General features: G+C 41.0%; 1 protein-coding gene across 2 annotated transcripts in view; it reads right to left on the reverse strand.

The window, feature by feature from the left end:
- Nucleotides 1-12,221, reverse strand: part of ZNF236 (zinc finger protein 236) — a 78,055-nt gene extending 65,834 nt beyond the window's left edge. Inside the window, exons 1-2 of one of the 2 annotated variants that reach the window (XM_058833668.1) lie at nucleotides 10,830-12,221; nucleotides 45-187 (exon numbers count right to left, since the gene is read on the reverse strand). In XM_058833668.1, coding sequence (XP_058689651.1) covers nucleotides 45-187; nucleotides 10,830-10,893 — 207 coding nt within the window. In that variant the 5' untranslated portion in view covers nucleotides 10,894-12,221. Of the gene's footprint in view, nucleotides 1-44; nucleotides 188-10,574; nucleotides 10,654-10,829 lie in introns of those variants that run through there. The other variant, XM_058833667.1, reaches the window with a different exon arrangement.
- Nucleotides 12,222-12,425: the final 204 nt, after the last annotated feature.

Genomic DNA, 12,425 nt, shown 5'->3' on the forward strand with positions numbered 1-12,425 from the left:
TGAAAATACCAATGCACACTGGTTATATCTACCACAATTCATACCTTGTCATTTTGCTCATGATCCCTCATATGGCGCTGGAACTGGGTCTCTCTTGCAAAAGACAGCAAACAAATCTCACACTTATGGAAGCTGGGTACTTGGTAGGGAAAATTACCGTTCTCTGTATTTGGCGTCAGAACATCATCTAGAAAACAACCAACAAAACATTTTTATGAAGTCACATCTACTTATAATTGTAAAAACCTGAAAAATTTGAAGCAGAAACTATTCCAATTCCTCTAAGATTTGTGACTTATCCAACAGTGTAACTTCAAGGAATCTTGCAGATCTCAGGCATACATATATTCCTGCTTCCATTGGCACAGGATCAATCAAAAATATCCATACCTCAAACTGCCAGTCACTACAGACATACATAATCACCTTTACCCAGTAATCTGAAATAAATTCTTTCTGTGCTTAATAAACACACATCAAGTTTGAGACAAAATGAAATGTTGCAAAAAACACCAGGTATGAGTAAGATACTGCCAGGGGTTACTTTTAATATTACATCACATGTTTCTAAAAAAGTTTTTTAAAATTATATAGTCAGCAGTTCTGACTACACAGGTTTTCTGTCCTCCCTCCCATCTCTCTCTAATCTCTTGCCTTAAGAAAAGTTTAGACATAGTTTCTTTCTTCTCCTTCTGGCATTATAAAACCTTTAATAAAGCCTATTTTAAAACCTTTAGAGCTGTAAACCCAGCACCAACGTTTCAAACAGTTGAGACAGATGCACTAAACTGCAAGTCTAAGTGCATTCATATTAATTCAATGGAAAGAGATGCATTTTTCTTTAAACAGACCCAGTCTAAGCCCATGCAGTTTTCTTCTGAACTCCTGCAAAACTTTTGATATACAAGTTGCAAGTTTCTACATCCTCCTGCTCAAATGAGTGAAGTCAATCCTATAAATACTTCATGATATAAGGAAAATATTAATCAAGGAAGTTAAACACATTTTACATTTTAGAAGATACTGTCTTACTAAGGAAGTTATCTTTATTTAAAAACAAAGCTTTAAGAAAATCAACTGGCAGCAGGAATCAGCTTGTGCTGCAGGTTAGGGTCATGAAAGAAAAAAAAAAATTGTAAAATTCAGTTTCAAACACAGCCACAACCAAAACTGCATCAACAACAGAACTCAAAAAGAAATTGATTTTATTATCTAGACATGGAAAGTTTCTGATGTTTGTCTTTAAGTCAGTACTTTTCTTCATGTATGTAAGAACTAGGCATAGGAAGTAACAACAACCCGAGTAGTTTACAGCATCCTGTTTACATTTCCTCAGAGGAAATTGAAGATTACAATTCATATAGCATTTCTACTCTACTGCACCCACTTCAAAGTCCTCTCTCATTCACCACACCATTTACAAGGGGAAAAAAATATCTGTACCTTATGTTCTGATCAATTTTTTTTTTCCTGCTAAAATTCTCATAAACAAACTTTGAAAGCTTGTAGTTGAGAAAGCTGCAGGAAACATCTCAGCACAATATATTCCAAGCAAGAAATCACAATAAAAAACAATGCCCTAGGGACTTAAACTTCCCATTCCTGGACTAAGTCACACAATTAAATTTTGCTTTGTGAAGTTTAGTTATCATGTATTTCTCTGTAACAGAATGATGCAAATATCACTAATGTTTATCCTGTGTAAACTTACTGCACCCTTTAGAAGACTATAAATTCATAGTATGCAGACACTATCAATAACAACCCTGAAATGGTCACATTTCTTCAAAAGCTGAAAAACATAGCTTTAATTACAAGATACAAACCTTTAAGCAATCTTGTGATAAATATGCCAGAGTAGAAGAAAGGACACAGAATCATTTTCTGTAAATAATGGCATCACAAGAGAAGTGAAAGAAAAAATCTACTCCTATACTTGGGCTATATGAAAACATAACGCACAAAGCTTTCCTTTCCACTGGAAAAAGAAGTAATTGTTCAATCCCATGTAGGCCTGACCTCTCACTTCAAATTGACAAATGAAAAATGATCCAATCCATGACTTTACAAAGGCCATCAAACCTTTTCTTTGAGCCAAAGAGATTATTATCTTTAAACATTCACTCTTGAGATCAAAGGAACTGGGCAATATGCTAAAACAATGTCTAAGCAATTGAAGTAGCAGAAATGTGATATCATCAAAGGTGCTAACTTCTCTACACTTTGAAACAAAATCCCAACATGCTCTCCAGTTTCTGAATAATACTGCCAAGTGGCATTGGTCTCGGGTCAATAATATATCTATGTATCATATATATGAAAATGTGTATCATATCTGTATTGACTACAATACTGATTAATCTGAATGTGAATTAATGTGAATGTGAATTTTCTTCTGCAATTTAAAAAGGAGTTTAACTATAGAATGAAAAATAAAGTATCATGTAATATTTCAAAATAATTTGATTACTACAATTCTATGAAATCAGACCACCTGATACAGTACCTGAAAATACTTCAGCTTTTCTGTAAAAAGACAGAAATGATCACCACTAAAATAAGCAGAAAGTGGCAACAAATGCATAATATTAAAATATTTGATAAAAAAAATAACAGAAAAACAGCTTGAACTTCAATAAATGAGGAGTTGGAGCATGTCACATGCCATTCCAAAGCATCTCAAAGTTCTCAAGATTAGTTCATGGATGATCATAAATACTGAGCTGCCTCCAAGCTGTTCCACCTTCCCATGGCACTCAGATCCCATGGGAGAAGAAACAGAGTGCATCCATATAGAAAATGGACTGCTTACATCTGTAACATTTTAAGCATTACTCTTCCACAGAAAATCTTACAGGGTTTTTTGGTCCTGTCTTTCATAGTGCCAAAAAGAAAAGGAAAGACATTGAGGAATCAGGATTGGACTCTAGATAATCACCAACTGGAGTGTAAAGTCCAACTTCTCTTTGCAGATGACTCTCAGTGCAGAAATCCTTAAGGACAAGGCACAGCCAATCAACTTAGGTTAGACTCCAGAAGTCTTCAAAGGCTCAGCTATTGGGAGATCAGGCTGAAGTCTGTTCTAGACAGTTACAGCCAGCATGTCCACATAAACAGTCCAGGCTGGACATTAAAGAATTCTGAAAGTTCAATTGCTTCACTTTCACACAAAGGGCAGGACTGCTATGTAATACAGGTTTAAATTAAAACACAAACTCATTTATTCGTTAACACTGCATCTGAAATAGCCTATGGGAGAGATAAAAATATAATGTTCTTTTTCCTTTGTATTGTCACTAGAACCATCTGGTCATCTATCACCTACCAAATACTGGCTATTTCAGAGAGCTGCATTAAAGCTTTTTATTAAAGACCTTTTATTAAAGACCTTTTTATTAAAGACATAGGAAGTGACTCTATAGCTTACACTTCTACTAACAAGGAGAGTATTCAGAAAAATATCCCTCCTGAAATCAAACAACTGGATAACAGCAAGGCCTAAACTGTTACACTGTGTTTAGAATTAGGACAGTAAAACCAAGAAAGACACAGTCAATTAAAGAATTCACAAGCAAGTGAGCCATATTTTGACCTTTCAGGAAGGTGTCACAGCCTTGTAAAGTATTCATTTCAATGTTATCAAAAGAAATGTTTCAAAAATGAAATAACCATTTGACACAATTTGCTTGTTAGAAGAATCAGTATCCCAATGAAAACTTTATTTACAGATACCTCTTTCATAACAAGTCAAAGTAATAACCTACACTACTGTATTTCACACAAATCAGCAACAAAATAATCTTTCCCTATATCAGAGGAAAAAACGCTTTTAGTGCATCAGCTTGGATCATTAAACAAGCCAAACACTGCAAAATACTGAACCTGTCTTAAAGACCAGTACATGACAGACAAAAGCAAGTTCAAGAAGTTGGCAGTGAGGCGTGAATCCTTTTTAAATGCACTGAGAAATTTATCAGTTAAAAAAAATAATGCAACAATTCTAAACAATCCCTGAGTACCCAAGTGAAAAAAATCAAAATACTGACATAACTGACATAACATTTGATGGACACATGTATCATATTAGCAAGCATCTCATAAATAGCCAATATGATGCTTATCCTCTTAGAAAAAGATAAGCATTAGAAACACAAATGAATCAATGTATTTATTGTCAGGTATACTCTGGCAGATGAAAACACAAGTCTGCTTCTTCAATGAATTAATGCAATTCAGAATGCCATTCCAGCCAAAAACAAAGAATTAAGTTTGAGGTTTTAGCTCAAGAAGACACTAACTGATTAAGCACAAAGTATCAACACAATCACACGAAAAACTGGCATGTTCTTACTAGAGAGTGGCTTCTTAGTGATATCTGTAAACAATCACAGAGAAAGAAAACAGAAAATTACTCTCAGAGTAACAAACCTCCTGAAAAATAAGTGATTCTTTCAGATCTGCGCACTACAACAAATGATAAACCTTGCTGAACTGAGGGAAAGTTTCAAACATTTGCATTTATTAGTGTTAGCTGAATAGAAACAGTGCAGAAGCTACTGTCACTTTCTATTTTTTATTTTTTTTTTCAATTTGCATGTTAGTCTAGCTGCAACATAAATCAACCTTATTCCTTCACAGCTTGGGAGAGACAGTCAAGTATCAATACAATTAACCTAAACAGGGAGCACTTAGCTCATTATGCACCATCAAACACATCTTTGTCAACATGCACTGTCAAATGTATTTTTGTCTGTATTCCTACAGTTTGTCCTAAGTGCCCAAAAACAGAAGAATCAGATTTGCAAAGTATCTATCAATGATAACAAACGTTCAGTTTAAAGATTGTCTTACTTGAGTACTCTCAATGTTACAACCTGTTATGTCTTTCCTGAATTTATTGTCCCTCACAGAGCAGCAGCAATCACTTTGGGTGAACTCAGCTGCGATACAGCCTTCACCAACACTTGACCTCAGGAGTTGAGTCAGCAAGCAGGTGCTCTCTGCTAGAAGCTGCTGATGACAACTCAATGTGAAAGGAGGAAGACAGAATTAGAGCACTCCCAGCCATTCTCTCCTTATGTAAGCAGCACTGTGCCTCATGGCAGCCCACAGCCCTCTCTGCAAGGCGCAGATGGACTCATTCAGCTGTGAATGCAGCACAGCCTTATTAGATCTCCAATAACCTCCACGAATCTGACTGAGAGGATATTGCAAATAAACACGCAAGCTTGTGAAATTCATGGGTGAAAACTTGTCACTTACGTTAAATGGCAGCTGGCAAGCCTAGGGACAAAAGGGTCTGACCCTATCAAAACCTATTTACTAATTTAAAAGTGGACAGAAAGTGGTAGGACAAGAGAACAAAGCAGGGATTGCAATATTGACATTTTCTCATACTACACTTGAACTCGTAGAACACAAATGATAATGAATCATTAAAACGTTTTGCTTAGTTTTGCAATCATAAAAGCAACAGGTTAGTTTAAGTCTAGCCCAGCACTCTAAACAAAAACAGCAGACATTCCTTCTGACTTCTAAAGGGAAGAGCAGGAGAAGGACTCAACTTCAGTCTATGCATCATGCCAAAATCCAGAAATCAATCAAGATTTGCTCATGTAAGACAAGGTATTTTTATTATGCTTTGGTCAACACTTAATCTGGGACACACTGCTGAGATGGACATCCAGGGGCCAGTCACTTGCCATGTGCCAACACAAAGTAGATGCACTCCTTTCAGAAGCAGTGTCCAGACAGAGCACAGCCACGCTGCTGCACCGATGCTGCAGAGAAGCCTGAATTAACTGACACAGAATTCACAGCTCCATCACAGCCAGTTAGATGCTAAGTAAGGCTGCACTAGGTCTGGCTGGGAGAGAGTTAACTTCCTTCCTATCAGCCCATATGGTGCTGTGTTTCAAATTTGTGACTAAAACAATGCTGCTAACATCACTGCTTAAGCTATTGCTGAACAGTGCTGCACAGCATGAAGGCCTTCTCTGTTTCTCACTTTGCCCCCACAGTGGGTAGGCTGAGGGTGGGAGAAAGGTTGGAGCTAACACAAAGGGATATTCCAAGCTATAAACCATCATGCTCAGCAATATAAAACTGGAGGTGGTTCTCCCAAGGTTGTGTTCTTTGCTCAGAGACTGAGCACCAGACTGCACCTCTGTGAGCGATGACAAGCATTTACCTTTGCATCACTTGGTTGAGCTTTTTTGTTGGTTAGCAATTTGGTTGGTTTGGGTTTTTTGTTTGGTTTTGGGGGTTTTTTACCTTTTTTTTAAATGTTCCTCCTTTATTTCCTCAACTGCCCTCATCTTAATCTACAAGCTTTTTCTTGCTCTTCCTATACCCATTCTTTCTCTCACCCTACTGCAGGCAAAAGTGAGTGAGTGGTTGCAGGGCGCTTAATTGCTGACAAAGGTCAACCCACCACACAGATAGACCCATCCACATCATCCTGACCTACACAGACAACTGAAAATTGGCATTTCCTTAATCAACTTGGATAGCTTCATTTGACATTTAGGTAAATACTGCCATATTTATTGTTAAATATTCCAAAACAGGAGTTACACTTTTTTTTGACAGCTGCATACCAAACTACCATTTTTCAGCTGTTTGTTTTCACATGATTTGGATTTCTCATGTTTGAAACCACGACCTTTACCTGTGCCCAGCTACTACACTGTTAACAGAAACTTCTGAATGAACTAAATGATTTACTGCATGGTCTTCCTTCTTCCAGAGAGTGAACATAATCCAATTGCAGCAACAAAACTCAAAAGAGAAACATGAGAGGTCTCAAATAACAATTTTAATTATATTTGGAAGCACTTAATGCATGGGAATAAATGAATAAATGAAGGTATGAGCACAGATTCAACAGGAAATAAAACTTCTGCAACTGGCAGAAATCTATGGACAAGGGACAGAAAAAGGACTGAAGCTATCACAGAGAACAAGTTATTCAACTGCATCAACACAAGATATTCAGCTTGAGAAAAGACATGGACATTATTTCAAGTATAGTGAGGAACTAATGTGTAATTAAAGCACACCAGTGTAATCCAAATTTATCACCTTTACACCCAACACACACCTTTGCAGAACAGTGAGATACCAGAGTATCACCACTAAAGCCTAAATATGAACTTTTTCCAAGGCAAAAGCTTGAGCAGTTGCTCCTCCTGCATCTTTTCAAAAGGAATTACTTATACCTATTGTATTTAAAGAGATTTACTGCACACCACACAAGCTGTACCACAACCTCTTCATTCTTGGTTGCATGACATCATCACATCATCACCTATTCTTCTCTTGTCAGTCAGAGGTCACCACATAAAACCCTAATGCACACCTACTAAAATCATCTACATTACAAAAATTTGGAAGGATTTAACTTACATGCATTTAAATTTCATTTTTCTTCAGTAAAATAAAATTGGAATGTAAAGCCTCTAAATTGATTTTCCCCTAATTCAATGTACTCACACCCTAAACGTTGCTAGAGGACTGACAGGCAGCAAACAAAATACAGCCAGCTCTGCAGAGGCAAACTTAAAGCTATGCCATCTCTGTTTTTCCTAGCTTTGTCTATTTAGTATTTATCATCCTTCATGTGTAAATTCTGTTACAATTCAGGCCCTCTGAAGACATGAAATACTGAAGTTTTAACTGCACTCATAAAGGAATTCAGTTCAAACTTGTTTAAAAGTAGCCCTTGGGTTTAATAAAGGACATACACTCTAGGCTTAAAAACTGCTTCAGTACAGCCTGAAATATTTAGTTCTGCTGTTCAAAGCATTCCTTTCCTACCATTTGAAAATGATCAGATAACGAAAGTCAAAACTGCCCATTTCATGTTGCTGCTAGTCAGTGACAAACATCACAGGTAAAAACAGAAAGGGCCTCTCTATGGAAGGAGACTCCACAACTCCCTTGTGTAACCACTGCCTGTGCTCAGTCACCCTCACAATGAAGAAGTGTTTCCTTATGCTCAGACAGAACCTACCATGTTTCAGTTTTGACTAGAGAGGTCAATTTGAGCAGCTCGACTGAGTTTAAAAAAGAAATAAAAATTGCAAGATGGTTTTCGGAAAACAATACAATACCAAAAAAGGAAAAGGATCTTTTAAAGTATCAGCTGTTGAGGTCGAGGTATTATTTTGACTACTGTAACCTACAATTCATTTTTCTTATCAAACATATTTAATTTTCCTAGAACAAAGAATTTGTTCTAGTCTTTGACATGCATGGTGGTTAGAGCAGTATAAGGAAGCTACATAAAACATTATTGATTCACCTTTATTTTCTCCATTTCTGCAAAAGCAGATTTACCATAAACATACAGGCTGTACAACTACAGAGAGCAACACTTCCATGAAAGACATCAGCATAGCACAACTGCAGGAATTCCGAAGAGCACACTTGAAAAAAACCTAAACCTATGCAATTTCCTAAGGACACAAAACTTATTTTTGTAAACATGTATTTTCTAAATAAAATTCCTCCTGGTAAGAGTGAAACCTACTAAATGCACAACCAGTTTTCACAGTCTCTATATGAACAGGACAAACAGCCAAATGTCCTGAGAACATAAATTTCCAAGATTCAAGCTGTCCTGTTCAGCTAGAGCTTCCTCATTCATGACCTTTTTTGTCACAGGGAAGTGCAGAAAAAAACGTGCTGCTTGCCAACACTGACTTTGCTGCTTTCCCAAACTGCTGAAATCTCAAGGACCAAAACAACCAGAATCCACAGAATTTGCCTATAAAGGGCAATCCCTGCAGTTGTCTCTCAGTCCCTGTGATAGCCCTAGACCCTGTAATTCTCAACTGCTGTCTGCATTCAAACCACCTCTATCATTAATAAACTAGCAAATTTCTTTTAAAAGAAATGAAAATGTGAAAAATAGAGAATGTGATGAAACTCACAGTAAGTCTTGCCAGCCATAACACACCTCTTACCATAGAAATAGCCTAAGATCAAGGTCCAGCTACAAGCAAAATGAATACAACTATTAGGCTACAGTTGTCTGAACAGCTTGTGTCAAGTCTAAATTCTCATCTTTTTCCCATTTGTACATCATGCCATTACTGTAGGACTTCACATACGTGTGACACATGCATACCCTTTCAAAAACTACAGAACTAAGTAGATCTTTACATAGATTTTTAGTTTAAACAATAAAAACAAACAAACAAAAAACTCCCCCCACAAACACCTCAACCTCCAAAGCTGGCAAAAGTTTTTAAGGACCTTCTTTATATCCTGATTACTTAGCAATCAAAATCTGAGATCAAACAGAATTAATAATAACAACAACAAAAACCAAGCCAAACCACTTCTGGTAGGAACCTGTGGCCCATCTGGCTTTCCATACTGTAGAAAAAAATCGTGCTCAACTTCCCAACCTTCACTTAACAGTAGAGCTTTTTTCTTCGCCTATCAGCACATTTCAATTTTACAGAAAAGTATTCCACAGAAAGCTCACCTACACATTCCCCTTACAGAGCTCATCTGCAAGCATTATGAAAGCAAAATATTCTAAATATATACTAGAAATATTAATTAGCAGACTTTTCATGACTGAAATAGGCATGGTATTCAAATGTTTTATAACATCTCTCTCCATTCTATCTGATAAATATATATATATGAAATAAAAAACCTACTGCTACACGTTTGTGCTGAAGGAGAAGTCACTTATGAGGGCTTCAGGCCTACCTCAACCACAGCATTTTTTGTTTGCAGGCCTTATTCCAATATTGCTCACAGTATCACAGTAACATCAGCAGGAGCAAACTACACAAAAGAGCCGTAAAACTCAGCAGCTACGAACTGCTGTCAAAAAAAAAAAAAAGCGCCCCAGCCCATCAAACCAATCCTGCCCTGAATGTACTCTCCAGACATCAACGGCAATAAAACACAATCAAAAATTTTAAAATTTAAGCATGAGACTAATACATGTTGGGAGAGAAAACTAGTTTCGTTTGGTGATTTTTACACATATATTCACAATGAAAACGACAACAACAAACTCAAAAATAACGTCGTCCTTGCAAATCAGAGAGATGGACGAGTTGATTTTCCATCTGTTTTCATGCGTTACTCGAAGGTCTCGAAAATTTGGCCGGGAGAAGGAGGGGAGGGAGAGGAGCAGCGGAAGGAGCCGGAGCCTTCCCGTTCTGCCCGCCGCAAGCCGACCCGAGCTCTTCCTCGGGCCCCGGGGCCCGCACCGCGGCAGGAGGAGGAAGAGCAGGAAGGCCAGGCCCGAGGAACGCTCCTCCGCCGGCCATCACAGCCACGGCCGCCGCTCCCCCGGCGGGAGGCTGCGGGGAGGCGGCGAGGCCGCCCCGGCCGGCTCCGCCGCTGCCCGCCCGGTATCATTCCGCAGGGCCGGGCCCGGCTCCCTCCGCTCTCCTCTCCTCCCCTCCGCCCTCTCGCCTGTACCCTCGCACAATAGACCCGGCCTTCCTCCCCCATATCCGGGGACTATATGCGGAGCCCGCGGAGGCTTCTCGCCTCCCACCCCCGGGCGCGGATCGCGCCCGCCCGGCCGCGCTCGTTACCTGCCTCGGCGCCGGCCTCACCACTCTCCCCGCCGGGCTCGGGGGGCCGCCCCCTCGGCATGGCCGCCCCCAACCCGTCCCTCCCGCCCCCCCCGGCGCACGCACACACAGACACACCACACACACACACTCTTGGCGACGGCGGAGGGGGGACGGAGGGGCGGGGACGAGCGGGCGGGCCCGGCCCTTCACACGGGCTGCGGGGGGCGGGCGCCGGCGCTCCCGGGGGGGCGAGCGGGGCTGCGGGGAACTCACGGCAGGGCCGGGCGGGCGGGGGGCGCACGGCGGGCGAGGGGCGGCGGCGGCCCCCGGTGCGCATGCGCCGGCCTGTGCCGGGGTTGGGGGAGGTCGGCACATCCGGGTGCGCCGGCGGGCGGGGCCCGCAGGGCGCCCTCGGGGAGCAGGCCTGGGAACGGGAACGGGGCCGCTCGGAGTTTGGTACAGCGGGTCTGCCTGCCTACCGCTCCTAGCTGGCCGTGTAGCTGTGTCCCCTGCCGTAGCTGGCCCTGCCTTGGCAGAGGGGTTGGAGTAGAGGTCCCTTCCAGTCCTTAAGAGTTCTGTGATTCTGTGAGGGTGTGAGTCTCAGAGCCTGAAAGCAGGACTCGGCCAGAACCGAGTGTTTCATGGCCCGAAGTTGTGCCAGGGAAAACCTAGTTTGGATATTGGGTAGTAGGATACGGTTCTTCACTCAGAGGGTGGCTGGGCCCTGGAACGGGCTCCCCAGGGAAGTGGTCACAGCACCAATCCTGGCGGAGTTCAGTGTTTGGGCACTGTTCTCAGGCACATGGTGCGATCTTGGGGCTGTCCTCTGCTGGGCTGGGAGTTGGACTCGTGTCCTTATGAGTCCTTCCAGCTGTGGGTATTTTGTGATTCTGTTCTCTGTGGGTGATTGTTCCCTGCCTTCCCGTCTCACGCCCTCCATAAATTCTCATCTTAGGCTGAGGGGTACAAAACATGAGCACATGGGACTCACCTGGTGCCCAGAAAGGCAGCAGCCTCCAGCCCGCGGGGCTGCCGGTGCAGGTGGGGTTTGCTGCTGAAACCGACTGAACTTGCTGGAATTGTTTGGCCTGGCTGTGCCCTGGCCAAGCTTTGCTACCTGAACGGAATTGCTGCCCAAGGAGATCTGAGAATCACCAGGTGGTTTGGGTTGGAAGGGACCCTAAAGATCGTCTCGTTCCAATGCCCCTGCCCATGAGCGGTGACGCATTTGACTAGACCGGGTTGTTCAAGTCCTACCCAACTAGCCTTGAGCACTTCCAGGAATGGAGCATCTACAGCTTCTCTGGGCAGCTTGTGCCACTGTCTCACTACCCTCACAGAAAAGAATTCCTTTCTCATATCTAATGTACCCTCCTTCAGTTTAAAGTCATTCCCATTTGTCCTATCACTACTTGTGAGCTTTGTCAGAAGTCCTTCTCCAGATCTTAATGTGAGTTGTTGTAAAAAGTCATAATGATTTTTTGGTATCACAAGCCATAGTGTTTGATTCTGTAATTTCTGTGAATAGAAATTCTCTGGAATGATGGCAATAAAGTTGCATATGCTTTTCTTGACAGCACATTCAGCACTGTCATAGATTTCATTGCTTCCAAAGACATTGCTGTATGTCATCATTTAATACACAAGGGTTCAGCTTCTAAAGTGATGTGTTTATTACACCTCTTTCTAACTAAATAAAACATAATATAAAATACTTACGATGAATGACTTGATTCCTCTTCTTCCATTATCTCTGTATTTCAACCTAATTAAGGCTCTAAAGCTTCCTTGTGAATTAAGGGAGTGTTCTACAACTTTTAATTTTAAAGACCTTTTTAAAAGGAGTAGATTTCTGTATATTTCAGCAGG

The sequence above is a fragment of the Poecile atricapillus genome, chromosome 2 (genome assembly GCF_030490865.1).
Source record: "Poecile atricapillus isolate bPoeAtr1 chromosome 2, bPoeAtr1.hap1, whole genome shotgun sequence".
Taxonomy (NCBI): domain Eukaryota; kingdom Metazoa; phylum Chordata; class Aves; order Passeriformes; family Paridae; genus Poecile; species Poecile atricapillus.